Raw genomic sequence first — 17,872 nt, 5'->3', positions numbered from 1 at the left:
AATATCTTAGAACAAGAATAAGCTGAATTGAATAGAAGAACAATAGTACTTACATTAATACTCGAGGTATAGCAGAACTCCACACCTTAATCTATGGTGTGTAGAAACTCCACCGTTGAAAATATATAAGAACAAGGTCTAGGCATGGCCGAGAGGCCAGCCCCCAATGATCTAAGAACTAGACGTCCAAAGATGATCAAAAGATCTAAAATGATCCAAAGATGATAATACAATAGCAAAAGGTCCTATTTGTAGAGAACTAGTAGCTTAGGGTTTACAAAGATGAGTAAATGACATAAAAATCCACTTCCGGGCCCACTTGGTGTGTGCTTGGGGTGAGCATTGAAGCTTCTATGTGTAGAGACTTTTCTTGGAGTTAAACGCCAGCTTTTATGCCAGTTTGGGCGTTTAACTCCCATTCTTGTGCCAGTTCCGGCGTTAAACGCCAGAATTCTTGAGCTGACTTGGAACGCCTATTTGGGCCATCAAATCTCAGGCAAAGTATGGGCTATTATACATTACTAGAAAGCCCAGGATGTCTACTTTTCAACGCAATTAAGAGAGCACCAATTGGGCTTCTATAGCTCCAGAAAATCCACTTCAAGTGCAGGGAGGTCAGAATCCAACAGCATCTGTAGTCCTTTTCAGCCTCTGAATCAGATTTTTTCTCAGGTCCCTCAATATCAGCCAGAAAATATCTAAAATCATAGAAAAACACACAAACTCATAGTAAAGTCCAGAAAAGTGAATTTTAACTAAAAACTAATAAAAATATAATAAAAACTAACTAAAACATACTAAAAACATACTAAAAACAATGCCAAAAAGCGTATAAATTATCCGCTCATCACGTCACTTACTCTTTCTCCTTCCCACGTGAACGCATGACTAACGCGTATGCGTCGCATCCCGTATTCAAATAAAAGGGCGCTTTGCCCTGTTTCTCCCTCCCATTTCTTTTCTTCTTTCTTCTTTCTTTCCCTTCCCCATTTCTTCTCTCTTCTCTGCTCAAACTTCTCTCATCTTCTCTCACTTCCATTTCTTCATTTCTTATTTCCCCTCTTTTCAAAATTTTCCTTCTCAACCTCTTTTATTTTCTCCTTTTCTTTTGATGATTGTAGTTGATTACATTTCTTGTTTCTACTTGTATTTATTTTTCTTATTTGTAGTTAGTTGTTTTTCACTATTTTGAAGTTGCTAGTTTACTATTGGTGTTAGATTTTTTCTACTCAACTGTTGAGAATTTTTTGGATTATTTTGGTGCTTCTTGACTTGTTTGATATTGTTGGGTTATGAAACTTTTAAATCAATGTTTAATCTTGTCTGACTTTTATATTCTTTGTGCATTGATATGAACTCACATTGTCTTTCATAACCCACTTTCTCTTACTTATTATTTGCAAATTTAGCCCCACACACAATATTAGTATTTTAGTCCTTCCTAACTCATTATTTTTTGTTCTTGTGCTTCATTATCATTGAGTTAGGATGGGACCAAATACTCTCTTGCTTATCACTAATCTTGTCCGTGTCAATTCTTGTTTAAAATTGATGCTTCCGAGTATTCTTTTCATTTACTTATGCTTTAACTTTACTCTTGCATCAAGTGTTAGTTGATAAGCTATTTGCTTAAATTGTTTTCTCCCTTACATGTTGTAGCTACCATGTAGGGGAGACCCCACTTTTATTCGGCATTAGCCCCCACTTATATTCTAATTGCTTTCATACCTTTATTTTTAGGCTTAATCTTCTCTCTTTTTCTCTCCTTTCAGGCTGGCCACCAAGAGGGGACAGGAAAACTTCTAAATGGGACAACAAACAAGTTTCTCTGCACAATCTTTTGAAGGAACTCATCAGTTGTAGCAACCCACCCTAATCCACCTTGTTGATCTTGGCATGCACCGAGGATGGTGCAATCTTTAAGTGTGGGGAGGTCGAGACCGACTTCCGTGGGTAATTACTTTCTTTTCCAACACCAATCCTTAATCTTCTTGTTAGTTAGTTGCTTGTATTTAGGTACTACTTGGTTGAAGTAATGATTTATTTTTCAAGAAACTATTTTACGGCATTTCACTAATTTGAATTAAAATTTTTGTTGAACTTGTCTGAAGAAATTTATTTTGGAACATGGTTTTTGAGTTAAGAACACACAACCTGTGAGTTTTTTAGCCCAATTAATTGGTTGCATCTTATCAACCAATATATTTTATTTTGGTGTGTGTTGTTCTCTCTAAAATTGTGATCTTTGTCTTACTTGATTCTATATTTCCATTGTTTAATGTATGCATGCACTTATGTGATTGAGGCCTTTGTTTCACTAAAGCCCACATACCCAAATGGCCTTACCTTTTCATCATCCTTTGCAAACCAATGTTGAGCCTATTTTATCCCATTTGTTCTTTATTTTAGCACATCACTAACTCTAAGCGAAAAACAATGATTGTCCTTAATTTGAATCCTTAATTAGCTTAGACTAGTGAGAGTGTACATGAATTAAGTGTGGGAAAATTGGGTTGGAAACATTTGGTTTGGGAATTAGGTATTTTATATTTTGTGAAAAAAATAGTTGGGCGCATATGCTTGCATTCAATACCTTAATCATATGCATCAATCTCTTGTGTGTATATGTACTATCCACCACATATACAAAAAATTAAAAAAAAAGAAAAAGAAAAGAAAAAGAAAAAAGAAAATAAAATAAAAGAAAAAAACAAAAAGAAGAAAAAGAAAAAAAGGAATAAAAAGGGGACAAAATGCCCTAAAGTAAATGGTGGTAGCAATGCATATGTATTGTACTCAAATTTGGGATGCATGAATATGTGAAAAAGATAGTTAATGGGTAGTTAGATTTTGTCTTTTGATTACATGGAATGTCTTAGGTTAGTTGGAAAGTTTAGGTTAATCAAGGATTCAGATTTTAGTCCACTTGACCAAATACATTCAATTCCTACCTTTACTCTAACCCCATTACAACCCATGAAAAGACCTCTTGATGTGTGCATTCATGCATTGAATATATGTTGATTGGTAGAAAAAGGGCAAGCTTTGGAAAGCAAGATTAGTAGAGAATTGAGAGAATCGATCCTTAAACACTTGAACGATAAGAACGGATATATATCCAGTAAGGGTTCGATGCTCAATTCCTTGTTCCCGGATTTCATGAGCATTCTTCTTACAAGTTTATTTGTACTTCATTTTGAGATTTGAATTAGTGGATTTTAGTTCATATTTGTTCTTGGAAGATTGATTTACTTTTAACTAAATAGGTAGAGACATTTTATATTTAGTTGCATTCATATAGATAGGTCGCATTTAATAAATTATACCATCCCTATTCGCCCCTTTATAGCTCCTTTTGAGTTTAGCATGAGGACATGCTAATGTTTAAGTGTGGAGAGGTTGATAAACTACAATTTTATGGTTTATTTGGATTGAATTGAGTGGATTTTGTCACCTTTTGTCACACTTATTCATATAAATTGTATGTATTTGAGATTCTTTCCTAATTTGTGCTTAAGAATGAAAACGTTCTTTCTAAAGTTGCTAATTTTTAATCATCTTTTATCACCATCCAATGCTGTGATATATTTTTTAAGTAATTTCAGGATTTATAGGGCAGGAATGGCTTAGAGGATGAAGAGAAAGCAAGCTAAAGAGGAAGGAACACAAGAAATTGAAGATTTGAGAAGCTGGCTTTGACGCGTACACGTGGCTGATGCGTGCGCGTGACCAGGAGCCTCGTCCACTGACGCGTACGCGTGACTGACGCGTATGTGTGACAAGCGACACATGCCTCAGTAAAGCGAAAATGCTGGGGGCGATTTTTGGGCTGATTTTGACCTAGTCTCAAGTCCAAAAATAAAGACAAGAGGCTAGAGATGGAGCTGGGGGGATTCATTGATTCATCATTCATTCATACACTTTAGTTTTAGGTTTTAGATGTAGAATTCTAGAGAGAGACTCTCTCCTCTCTCTAGGTTTTAGGGTTTCTTCTGTTATTTTTAGTTTCATCTAGGTTTAGGTTCCACTTCTTATTTTGATTCAAATTCCTCTTTTAATTTCTTGTTATTACCTCGTTGCTTGCTTAGTTTTTTAATTGTTTCCTTTATCTTGTTGCTTTGTTGTTCATGACTCTTTGTTGATTCCAATTTCCTTTTAATGCACTTTGAGGTATTCTATGTTTATTGTTGCTTTCTTCAATTTGCTGTTATTGCCTCTTGCAAATGTTAGTCTTAGATTTTACTATTTCGTGTTAAGTTTCTATGTTTTTATTTTGTACCTTCCAAGTGTTTGATGAAATTCTTGGGTGTATTTTAAACTAGATTTTTGTGTTCTTATCTTGAATTGAGTAATTTGGAGACTCTTGAATTGTCAAAGTCTCTTGTTGATTGGTGATTGAAAGTTGCTAGTTGGATTGAGTTTCACTAAATCTAATCTTTGATTAGGACTTGTGAACTTAAGTTGATTTTGCTCACTTGACTTTTCTTCAATTGTTAGAGGTTAACTAAGTGAGAGCAAAAGGCAATTACCATCACGATTGACGATGATAATGAGGATAGGAATTCTAATTCTCAACCCTTGCTAGGACTTTTCTTTGTTGTTAGTTTTTTTTCTTGTTACTTACATTTTATTGTTAATCAAACCCAAACCCCCCCCCCAAAAGATACAATCTCATAATCAATAATAAATACACTTTCCTGCAATTCCTTGAGAGATGACCCGAGGTTTAAATACTTCGATTTATTTTTATTGGGTTTGTACTTGTGACAAACAACCCAAAAGATACAATCTCATAATCAATAATAAATACACTTTCCTACAATTCCTTGAGAGATGACCCGAGGTTTAAATACTTCGATTTATTTTTATTGGGTTTGTACTTGTGACAAACAAATTAAACGTTGATTGAGGTTTAATTGTCGGGTTAGATCTATACTTCGATGAGGATAATTTTGTAAAATTCTATACTGACAATTTTCTTCCATCATCGTCATGTCTGTAAAGAAAAACACATTAATTGAAATCAAGTATATAGTAAGCATAGTTCAATATAACTTAAAAATTTTTCAAAAAGATGTTAATAGACTAAATCATCAATCCAACTTCACAATTTCAAGGCATGCTAACCAAAGCAATAATCTTCCAGTAAAGTAACATTTAAAAAGTTTAGGTTCTAGTATGTCCCCGACAATTAAGTGTACAAATTTAATAATCAAAGCAATAATCTTCTGATAAAGTCGTCGCTAACTTGCAATGCTAAATTCGTCGGTAAATTCAATTGTATTTAATGATTTTTTTGTAAGAAAAATTTTTCACGTGCACATCAAAATCAACCTCCAAAATTAGTCATTGTATATTTATGAATAAATACATATGTAGTTTAATTATTTTTAATGTATATTTTATACTAATAACTAATTTTAGTATATACATAGTATAATTATAATCACTAATATATGTAAACATAGAAAAGATTTATATTTTATATTATATTACACATTTTATTTATGGCACGAACAAAAAATTACACCATAAGTAATAATTTTTTTTTTGCATATCTTGTTTGCAAATAAAAAAAAAAACGCGTTTGCATAATGCCTATTTCATTTGTGGTGTGAAAGAGATTTGCAATACATAATAAAAGTGTAATTTTCCTATAAATATATATTGATAAATATTTGATTTATTTTATTTATAAGAAATAAAAAGCCTAATTGTTATCCTCTTGATGTTGAATTTCTAAAACAACCCAATTTTGTGTGTTCTCTCATCAGTGATATACAATTGAGAATTATAAGATGAACTTTGTAATGGTCTGCGAGACTCCTTTGACATGATGCAAAAGTGGAGCTAGAGCCGAGTCTAAAAAGGTAAGGAACATGTGACAAATAAATAATATATCCTAAAATTGACGTGAGAATTATTTTAAGCAGACGATATATATATCCCAAAATAGCTACAATTATTTTCAATAAATTAGTCTTTTGATATACAATATTCGTGAAAATGAATTTTGTTTTTATTCATCATACATAAGATCTGTTTGTTAAATAAAATAAAATTGTTTTTTAATAAACATAAGTCATACAAATATTATTTGATAAAATTATTCTTAAAATCTAAAATTGGTTAATAGTCAAATTTATTTCTAAAAAATTACTCATTTTCTAAATTAGTTTTCGAAAGATTAAGTTAGTCATATTAATCTATAAAAAATAAGAGAAATTCTTCACATACAAGCGTTTTTTATACAAGTCTTTACAAGTCATTTATATTAACGCGCTTCGAACCGTTACTGCACGTTTTTCACTGTACATTCTTCTTCTTCTTCTTGCTGCACGTTCTTCTTCATCTTCATCTTCTTCTTCTTTTTTTCTTTCGTTTCTTGCCTTCTCTTTCTCCTTCATTTACGTGCTTTTCTCTCTATTTTCTTTCTTCGTTATTCTCGATTTCCATTATTTTTTGACATCAAGCTCTGAAATCGTTTTTGAAGAAGAAGAAGTAGTAGAAGATGAGGAGGAGAAATAGAAAGAGTTCTGAATTATGCATAAGGTGTACTTCAACGAATTTTGGGTGTATTTTTGTAATCCTTTGGGTGTATTTCTCTAACTGTTTGGGTGTATTTCTATAATCGTTTGGATGAATTCCTGTAACCGTTTGGGTGTATTTCTGTAACCCTTTGATGTATTTCTGTAATCGTTTGAGTGTATTTCTGTAATCGTTTGGGTGTATTTCTGAAGTTTCATTATCTTCAAAACTTGATTTCAGAAACCATGAAAATCGAAAAAAAAAACAAAGCAAGAATACCAGTGATAAACGCAAGTAAAACAACGAATGAAAAGGCGAAGAAAAAACGCGCGAAGGAGATAGAACAAATTTGGCAAAAAACTCGTTTTCATGGAGGAAGAAGAAGAGTCGTTCATAATGAATGGTGAGTAGCACGCTTTGTAAACAGGAAGTGGTTGAATAACGTGCGTATATTTACTCTTGAATGTGGAGTAATGCGCGTGTGTTTTGTTGGGTTTGTGCCAACTTGTAAGACTTGTAAGTCAAAAAGACTTGTATGTGTAACAAGTCCCAAAAAAAAAATATAAGTCAAATTAACCCTTCTATTAGTCAGATAATAACATATCACATTAAAGTATCACGTGACATGATGACATAGTAGATTAATGACACGTGTCATAAGATGATTGACCAATATGTACCACGTATTATCTGACATGTTATAAATTTATTTAAGTCAAATTAATCCTAATTAAAAATACGCACACAAATTATTTTTATTTTTAAAATTTTAAAAATTAATCAAATTAATCCTTTTATATATATATATATATAATATTAAATTTTAATATTTTTTAATTCAACTAATTTTAATATTATTTTTTACACTTTAAAAAAATTATTTAAATAAAATAATAAAAATAATCAAATTCTTACAAAATTATTTTTTATTTGTAATTTTAGATTTTATATTTTTGAATTCTAGTTTTTTTACAGTGAAATTTTTTTATATAAGTAATTTTATATACTAAAAGTTTTAATCTTCTAAATCTTACTATTTTTTATTTATTTTTTTATTTTTTCACAATATCTTGTAATTCTATAGGATAAAGGACTACTCGATCATGAATCTAAACTCTATTCAAAAATTTGTCTAACTAATAAATTGTTGCGTATATAAGACAAAAATTTAAACTCTCAACGCCTACTTAAACGAACAAATAAGTTAATCATTCGAATTTATTTATTCCATGTGTATTTTAGTAAAGAACAATTGCACCATATATAATGGTGTATTTCGCACGTGACAGCTAATTAAGTTACTCGAGCAATATATAGAGGTAGAGACTACCGCATGCAAGTGCAAATTGAAATTATATTTCATCAAAAAGATGGATCTCAAAAGCTTCTTCATATTTTTATTTTTATTGATGCCATCATTCTGTTCCTCTCAATCCCTGAGGATTAACAACATTTTCTTTACTCATCGTAAGATACTACCCAAACAGCAATCCAATGATAATAATAATAATAATGTTACTTCTTATGCTGTCATATTTGATGCTGGTAGCTCTGGATCTCGTGTTCATGTCTTCCATTTTGACCAGAATCTCAACCTCCTTCATATTGGCAACGAAATTGAGTTTTATAAGAAGGTAGTGACTAAATTTCATTGTGTTTTTTCTTCGTTCTTTCTCTTTTTTCTTCTTCCGAAGTTTAAAACTAAGAAATTTGTTACACTATTTTGTCGGTGCAACTTGAATAATGGCAGTCATATTACATAAGTATTATTAAGTAGTAATATTATATGCTCCATTTTTTTATATATTTTTTGTATGTTCTTATTTTATATTGAAATAATTGATATGCAAAAGAAAAGAAGTGCACATAAGATACAAAGATCGTTTTTCTAAATATATAAGATGATGTTTTCTCTCTCTTTCTCTCACAAATTCACTCACTCTCTCTCTCTCTCTAAATGTATTCTCCATTTATGGTTTAAAAAAACTGAATCGAATCGGTGGATTCAAAACAATTAACTGAAAATCAGTCACCAAATTAAATTTGGTTCAAATAAAAATTCATTGATAAAAAAATTATCAAAGAATAAAAAAATCAATCAAAAAATTAGTTGAATGATCGAACCAATACAATTTTTTTATAATTAACTAATTTAAAATAATCAAACACAAATAACACTTTATATATATATATATGTTGTATATAAATATATTATTTTATTATATTTGATTTAACTTCGATTGACTGAACCTTTAAATTTTTAAATTTCTATTTTTATCGATTCAATAATCAATTCCATTTTCAAAACTTGCTTTCACTACTTGAAAGGTGAAACTTAATAATTTTTTTACCATGATAGTAAATCAAATAAATATATAAAGATTACAGAATGTCTTCAGAGTTAACATTGCACATTTAATATTGCAGCTAACATTTAACATATAGGAAAAAAAAAAATCCAAAACTCTTAAAAGCAAGAATATTCAAAACTCAATTAGAAGAAACACATCCAAAATCCAAACTCAACAAAAAGTTATCTTTAATGAATTTCGTATTGGACTTATCCGGCAACTTACTATATATAATGTTGGCTAAAGTTAACTGCTATAATATTGATTTCCTAGTATTATTCTAAAATAATTCACAAAAAAAAAATATTAATCTTTTTGTTTGGAATTTGATGATTGTTAATTATATTTCTCTAATTACTGTGATGTAGATCGAACCCGGTTTGAGTGCATATGCAGATAATCCAGAAGAAGCAGCAGAATCTCTGATTCCACTCTTAGACGAAGCACAAGATATTATTCCACCGCAACTCCAACCCAAAACACCCCTTAGACTTGGGGTATCAATCTCTACTCTCTTTTTTTGCATCTTGGATCTCAAAATAGACTCTCTTAATTTGAAATCTAATTCATCATCATATGTCAAAGGTAAATCTTATGCATACTAGATTAAAGAAGATTAAAATAAAAGTAGGTAATAAGAATTTGCTACACGGCCAACAATAATGTTGAATCGAATTTTTGTCTAAAACTCAGTAGTTGATACCTAATTAATTTTTTTAATAAACAATACTATTAAAGACGTCAAAATAATTGGTGATTATAATAGTATATATGATTCAATTATTAACAAATAGATTAGGTTACGATATTAAAATATGTTATCTGAGGGGTCATCATTAAAAAGATTATTCCATGTCTTCTCAATTATTTTGTTCTTTTTTGTTTTTTCTCTGTTGCAAATAAAGGCAACTGCAGGTTTAAGGTTGTTGGAGGGTGATACTGCTGAAAGAATATTGCAGGCGGTAACTAAGCATGATGAGTTCTTAATTATCAGTACAATACAATTTAATTAGATAATTAATTAGATCTTCAAATTTTAATTAATTTAACCTTCATATTCATGTATGTTTTGAAGGTTAGGGATATGTTCAGGACAAGAAGTAACCTGAACGTTCAATCTGATGCAGTAACTGTTATTGATGGAACCCAAGAAGGTTCTTATATGTGGGTATGATTACTTACTAGCTACCAATTTGGTAAATAATAAAAAAATTCATGTGCTTATGTTTTTTTTTTTTTTTTCATTTTAATTAGCTTTTATTTTTAAAATTGAAAATCTATTATAAGTATTTTCTTTTTATATTGTCGTTTATCATAGTCATGTTAAATTGAATAAAGTACTAGTTTAATTTTTAAGATTTGTGTTAAGTTTTAATTTCGTCCCTATTATTTAGAATCTTTTTCTTTCAAATGTTATATTTCATCATATTTTAATTTTTTTTATTAAAATTAATTTAAAAAAATACTATTTTTTATTATTTTGTCATATTCACTCTCAAATCACTACAATTATTATTATGACCACTATAATTATAATTTTTGTTATTATCTAAAAAAAATAAAAAAAATATTTTTATAAGAAACATTTTTAATTTTAATCAAAGGACAAAAATAGGATGAGATAAAACGTTTCGCACAAAAATAAAACATTTAAAGGTTAAAGATAGAATTATGATTTAATTCAAACGTTAGAACTAAAATAATATTTACATGTATACAAAAAAAAAATATTTTATTCTTTTAAATTTTAGAAATATTCTTACTATAGGTTATTATTGTATCTTGTATTTATTAAAAATAATTTTTATTTTATTGTAACTAATTAAATGATTATAACTTGTGAGAAAAAATATATTTTAAAGGTCATAAATTAAAGATAAATTAAATAACAGTAATATAATACCAATAATGCAAATGAACCCAAGTCTTGTGTTCACATCTGGGTCTCTGTACAATAGATTACAATTAGATTCCATTGCTAAAAGTAAGATTTGATTTCTCTCGAGATCAATTCTTTTATTAAGACCAATTATTTCTTAAAATAAAGTTAAAACAAACCAACATATGATCGACTGGTTAATTTTCGGTTTTGTTAGGTAGATAATAATTTGTACGAATAATGTAAATAATGGATTCTAAAATTAATTTAATAAAATAAAAAAATATTTTATCTTAAATTATCTCATAAATCCTAATATTAAGATAACTATTCGCACACCTAGTGAATTAAACATACAGTCATTGTTACTGAATAAAAAAAACTATCTTATTAAGAATTAACATAATCATCTGCAAATTTATTGAATTGAATATCGGATATATTTATTGTTCACATTGTTTAGTATTGTCTCCTTATACTTTTTCATTAATTTTTATTAGGATTTTACTAGGTAGACAATGACTTCTGTGAACAGTGAACTCTAAAATTGACCAAATAAAATAAAAACACTTCATTCCCAAATTATCTCATAAACTCTAACATTAAAATAACCATCTGTACACCTAATAAATTGAACATCTAATATATCTATTATTTACATTATTTAATATTTTCATTATCTATCTAATTTTTTATTTATTAAATGGCAACATGAAACATGTTTAAATGCATTATTATAAATTATAATTAAATAATGGCAGTCTGCCACAAATCATCAATACCCTTTCTCTTTCCTTCATTTTTCTCATCTTTACTTTGTTAATTAATTGTAGGTTAAAAAAACTTGGTTCCTAACAAAGCATATTTGTATTATATATATATATATATATATATATATATATATATATATATATATATATATATATAATACCCAATAATGACAAATATATAATATTGCTCAATATAATAAATACTTTATTATACTTTAGTTAAAAATATTGAGCTCAAACTTTAGAAATGGTAAACAAAATATTTATGATGAACATATATGACAAAAGATATTTTAAAAAGAAAAGTTAATATACTAAACACTTAGGATCTCTATTATATACAGAAGATTAATGTATGTATACTCTTAAAGGTTGGGGCTTTTATACAAAATCTTTTTCACTTTGTTTTGTCATTCATAAACTTTTGGTTATAAATTAAAATATGCAAGTTAATCACGAAAGAAATTTAAGTGTTGAAGCAACGGGGAGAATAAAGAGAGGTATAGAAAACGAGAAAAGGAAAAAGGATTTCTTTTATGTAAGTTGGTTATTTAATTTGAGGGGAAACAACATAGAGTTTAGGGGGAAAGAAAAATTAAGTGGTCTCGAAGTTTTGTGGAAATTAAAATAGGAATAGGGAAAAGGAAAACATGTGATATACACAAGGTAAAAAATGGTTTTAGTTACAAGATAACCACTCTCAAATAGCTTATTATTTAACGGTACTTTTCAACTAACTTCAAAAGAAAACATGTGATAAACCCTCTTTCCAATAAAAAATGTGATAAACGCTCTTTCAAAAAACACATGTGATAAACATACTTAAAAAAAAGGAAAACAAACAAACATATGTGATTTGCACAATACTATAGTCTGGTAAACGACAAGGAAGCATCGAGCACTGGAAAATCGGGTCAGTTAAGAACTGAATCCTCTATTTTTAAAAAAAAAATGATAGTAAAATGTGATTTTTTATCGTACATTTTTTAAATAGAACTAAGAAAACATATATGATAAAAAAATGTTTGATCATGTAAAATCACACTTAATAATATCAAATAACAAAAAAATTAAAAAGATCTATTTCTGTGTCGATCGGTAAAGATAATGATGTTCATATTGTATATTATCTGATTGGATAAAAAAATTAATTTATTCGTTTGTAAATAATATTAAAAGTTTAAATTTTATTTTGTATATACATAGACAATAATTTCTTGAATAATTTTATATTTATTATTATTATAATATTTAATATATAAAATTGTGGATTAGTAAGTACGTTAGTTTATTGTTACACTAGTTATAATAAAAATACAAATGTAATATGTATAAAAAGTTTGATTACTATACTATATATAGAAAAGATTAATTATTCTGATATGACATTTTAATTATTCTATAAAAAAATAATTATTTTAATAATTAATTATTTTGTTAAAAAATATGTTTTGATAATATCTAAACTTTTGGTTAGCTTTTGTTTTTTATAGAATTTGTAATACAAAGAAATACTACAAAGCATTTGTTAATGGGTATGATAATTATATTATATTATATTATATTATATTATTATTTATTTGGAGATATTTTTGAGGGGGAAAAAATCTCAACTCACCAAACGAGGCCAAGTGTAGGGAGAGGATAATTTGATATTTGAAAGGAAAAGACAACAAATACAAAATACTTGAAAAAAAAATTATGTATTCTTTTCTAAATATATATATCAATAATTGATTACATGGATTTCGTATAAGTTTTTGTTGAATTTTTAATTGGACCCTTCTTTCTCTATTTGGGTGAGCTTCACTTTCTTTTAGTGGAAGATAATAGTATTGTATTATATCATATTTATCGTTACCATAATAAAAATATATGCATATTACCACACTCTTCATGACAGTTTGCCACATTCTTCAAGAGTTTGGTTAAAAATACAATTATATATATATGCGTAGGATCATTCTAGTATGTTTATACTAGGACTATAATGGTAGCTATAATATTTTAAAAAATGTTATTAAAATTTAAAAAAATATCTTCAAAAATATGTTGTTAAAAAAATATTATTAAAATATAAAAAAATATTATTTTAATTTAACAATACTTATATAATCATCATAGTTATTATAAATATAGATATGCTAGAATTAACCCAATATACGCATTACTCAAGATCTACTGTGATGAACAAATTTCTATTATTATATTAAAATGCTCTATTAAATTCTACCTCTTAAATTTATCAATAAAAGGTAAGATGATTTGAATGTAACTTTTGATTTATGTATAGGTGGCACTAAACTATCTATTGGGAAACTTGGGAAACAAGTATTCAAGGACGGTGGGAGTGGTTGATCTTGGAGGTGCATCAGTTCAAATGGCATATGCTGTTTCAAAGGACACAGCTCAAAATGCACCATTACCACCAGATGGACAGGATCCATACATTAAAAATGTCATTCTTAAAGGAACCGAATATAACCTCTATGTTCATAGGCACGTTTTTCCTTCTCTCTCTCTCTTCTAAAAATTTTAAATGCAAGATTTTTGTTAGTGTATAATATTTTGGCTAATGCATTTCTTGGTTTAAAAATCTTTCTTTAATTTCAGTTACTTGCGCTATGGTAGTGACGCGGCTCGTGCTGAAATTTTGAACATCACACATAATTCTGCTAACCCTTGCGTTTTAGCTGACTTTGATGGTAATATATTGTATATATAACGCCCTAACTCATCATTTGCATTTAATACTCTAAACTGTAACTATAGAAAAGCTAAAGATAATGGTTATAGATTGTAACTATTGAAATATGGTCACATTTTTTACTTTGTAAGAAAAGGACCATGAAAACCGAATAGACGGTTTTTTATACCTATCATCACTGTTTTAAAATGCGACTTAAAGTTAAAAATGTTATAATGTTCAAAAGATTTTTAGGTTTAATTTAGTAAAATTTTGAATTAGCAAATTTTTTTTCCATGCCTAAGCTTAGCAAAATTTGTATTGTTCCAACTACTAGATATTTCTTTCACAACAGTAGAAACATTTTTTCAAATTAAAAATGCTTTAAAACTTCCAATTTTAAAACCTTAATCAATGACCTTAACCCTTATTATTATTATTATTATTATTATTATTATTATTATTATTATTATTATTATTATTATTATTTTAGTGTGATGGTATGTAACACATTATCTTTGTTTAGATCTGACACATTATTGTTTTCGAAATTCTTTGAAGGGACATATGCATACTCAGGAAATGAGTATAGGGCATATGCACCAACTTCAGGGTCCAGCTTTGAAAAATGCAGGCATATAGTGCGTAAGGTCCTGAAATTGGAAGCACCATGTCCATATAATAAAGAGTGCACTTTTGGTGGAATATGGAGTGGTGGAGGTGGCAATGGACAAAAAAATCTCTATGTTGCTACGTCTTTCTTTTATATAGCATCACAGGTAGATACACACAAAAAAATCTTCATGTTACTAACTGCTAAGTTTTCTTATAATAATATTTTTTAGATTTAATTGTCTTGTAATAAAATTTGGTTAAACATTTGTTGTTGATTAAGTTGTATTAAAATGTTGATTATTATGATTCTTGTAGACGGGTATAGTTGATCCAAACAAACCCAATTCGAAGGTTATTCCGGAGGATTACAAGGTTGCAGCTAAGAGAGCATGTAATACGAAATATGAGGATGCTGCATCCATTTATCCTCTTATTACCATTGACAGACTTCCTTATGTCTGCATGGATCTCACATACCAATATACATTGCTCGTTGAGGGATTCGGTAAGTTATATATACATCTTAAATTGCTGGTTAATATGGTTACTAGATTACATGTAACTAGTGGCGCCAAGCGAAAAAGTCTGTCTTGTCCTGTCCCACGAAAAGTCTATCAAGTCTGTTAATTTTTTTATTATTATTAAGTATTAAATAATATATATAATTTTATAATTATTTTAATAAATTTATAATTTTTTAAGATATAAAAAAAATTATAATTTGTAGATTTATAAATATTAAAGTCTTTATAATTATAAATATGTAATAAACATAATTATAAATCAAATTTTTTATAAAAATTAAATTTTTGGCCCAAAAAATTACAAAAAGTACCCTGGCAAAAAAAATATTAAGCCCGTCCAGTCTTGCCAAAACTCGCTAAAATTCACTGTTTAAGTGGTGCAGGTTAGACGGACTTTTAATGTGTGATAATATTAATTATTCAACCCAACTTGTTCTTTTGATAGATTACGCAGAACAATCCAATGAATTTAAGACTGTTTGCCATTCCTGTATATACTAAGATAGAAAGCCGAGAAACAACTAACTCTGACCGAATTCAATTATTCCAGTTATATTATTATGTCATTATGTTAGAATCTGAGAAAAAATCTTAGTTGCTTTAGATGCAAATTATGAGTTTTATACTAATTTATTAGTGGTAAGACTCTCTGTCACACGTCATTATCAGAGTGGTCTATATAAGTTCATCAGTACGCACTTTAAATGAAGGTGTCTCATATTTAATAATGTCTGGCATTAGCAAATATTATTATAATTTACCATTGTGCGTAACATTATATATATTTTCTTCCAATATTTGTTGATAATTTCATTTGTTGGCAGGCATAGATCCATGGCAAGAGATTACAGTTACTCAGCAAATTGAATATGAAGATGCTTCCGTAGATGCAAGCTGGCCTCTAGGGAGTGCCATAGAAGCCATATCTTCATTACCTAAATTTGAGCGATTGATGTATTTTATTTAAGCTTCTACACTAATAAGTAGGGATGTGACACATTGACGCCTATGCCTTCTATATTAAATAAAAGTCATGTGCTCCTATAAAAAATAGTTTGCTATAACGTATTGTTGTGTATGTGTTAGTTTGTAATTTTGGTAAAGAATATGAAATAAATGCTCTATTTTAAGACAAGTCCAGAATTTCTTATTTATTTTGGATCTACACTTATTTTAATAGTAGAATTCTCATGTTCTCTTGATGGAGGTTAGATGCAAGCGTTTTAATTTTCCAGTATATATCGTTATATACATCTTCTGAATTCTTAACTCTTTATATTCCATGTTTATTATTTATTATATATAAGAGATGTTTATCTTTATGGTTGTCACAAATTCTGTATGTCGATATACCTCTGATTTTTGTCTAACTTAATATATGAAGTCTTTTAATAATCTCAAAAACTATCTCATAAAATAAAGTATTTCAGAAGACACTTTTGAAAGGATCTAAACTTGTTATTTAAAACAACTCTTTCTAAGATTATAATGTTTTTTTTTCAATCTTCTTGGAAGCTGTTTTAAATTCACTATAAAAAAATCTTTTAAATTATATTCTTACAAGAAATACACTGAATACTGACGGATTTACTATTAGATTCTGCGAGAAATAATTGACAGTTTTACCAGCAAATTTTATGGATAGATGACCAATTTCATCGAGCTTAAAAAGTTATCATCGAATTTATGTTTCAATTCCACCAAAAAATTCATCTAAAACAAATGACACATAATATTTAAATTGGCACACCTTTTATTGTCAGATATTTCAACAAAAAATTTTGACAATAACCCATTTTAGTGAAACACACCATTTCATTTAATAAAACCAATAATATTGTCGAATTTTTCTGTGGAAAAATTCGACAATAATTTAAATACGTAGGGTTTATAGTGAACCTCTCTTCCCATTTTCCAAAACAATTAGATTGGAAACTAAACGTAAATATATGCATGCTTGCACTATTTTCGTGGATCATTACAATTTGTCAACTACTGTAATAACCAATTAGATTAGAAGATGGCGCATCATAGAATTTCTAGGTTTAAATAAAGGTAGGCATTCAGTTACACAATGAGAAATTACATACTATGTATAGAATAAACATAATTAAAAGAAAAACTCATAAAATATATATGATATTTAATTCTCTATTTTATATTTTTATATTTTTTTAATATTCATAAGCCAGCAAGAGTAACATGTCTTATCTTTCACAATTCACATTGTATTGTCACTTCCACAGCTGGCACCTTTGTAATTCCTATGCTTACAAACAATGATGGTGATGCACTACTTGCTGATGAAAAGAAAGTGATCAAATTATATATTATTATTAATAATAATTTGAAATTGAGTTTCATCGAAAAAAAATCTATATAAAAAAGATAACTGTAATTTGTTAAACTGAATTAGTCGAATTTTTAGTAATAAAGTCCAAATATTAGTCTAAAGACTGAAAACAATTAAGAAAAAAGTTAAAAGTTATTTAGGAAGTGATTATATAATCTATTCAACT

At 28.2% G+C, this 17,872-nt stretch overlaps 1 protein-coding gene across 1 annotated transcript; it reads left to right on the top strand.

Annotated features, from left to right (window-relative positions):
* Positions 1–7,857: 7,857 nt before the first annotated feature.
* LOC112697027 (nucleoside-triphosphatase) lies at positions 7,858–16,488 on the top strand. Its single transcript, XM_025750007.2, has 9 exons — positions 7,858–8,162; positions 9,248–9,376; positions 9,785–9,841; positions 9,955–10,047; positions 13,822–14,027; positions 14,142–14,233; positions 14,776–14,993; positions 15,145–15,334; positions 16,178–16,488. The coding sequence occupies exons 1-9, from the start codon at positions 7,899–7,901 to the stop codon at positions 16,318–16,320; spliced, it is 1,392 nt and encodes a 463-aa protein (XP_025605792.1). The 5' UTR covers positions 7,858–7,898; the 3' UTR covers positions 16,321–16,488.
* The last annotated feature ends 1,384 nt before the right edge of the window (positions 16,489–17,872 follow it).

Source organism: Arachis hypogaea, chromosome 6 (assembly GCF_003086295.3).
Source record: "Arachis hypogaea cultivar Tifrunner chromosome 6, arahy.Tifrunner.gnm2.J5K5, whole genome shotgun sequence".
Classification (NCBI taxonomy): Eukaryota; Viridiplantae; Streptophyta; class Magnoliopsida; order Fabales; family Fabaceae; genus Arachis; species Arachis hypogaea.
This window is presented reverse-complemented; position numbering and strand designations above follow the sequence as displayed.

What these genes read in the sequence shown, in the direction of transcription:
- LOC112697027 (XM_025750007.2), top strand. Translation starts at nt 7,899, where the DNA reads ATGGATCTCAAAAGCTTCTTCATATTTTTATTTTTATTGATGCCATCA. An exon ending in AAATTGAGTTTTATAAGAAG is followed by an intron (nt 8,163 to 9,247) that starts GTAGTGACTAAA and finishes ACTGTGATGTAG; the next exon opens with ATCGAACCCGGTTTGAGTGC. An exon ending in AAGAAGGTTCTTATATGTGG is followed by an intron (nt 10,048 to 13,821) that starts GTATGATTACTT and finishes ATTTATGTATAG; the next exon opens with GTGGCACTAAACTATCTATT.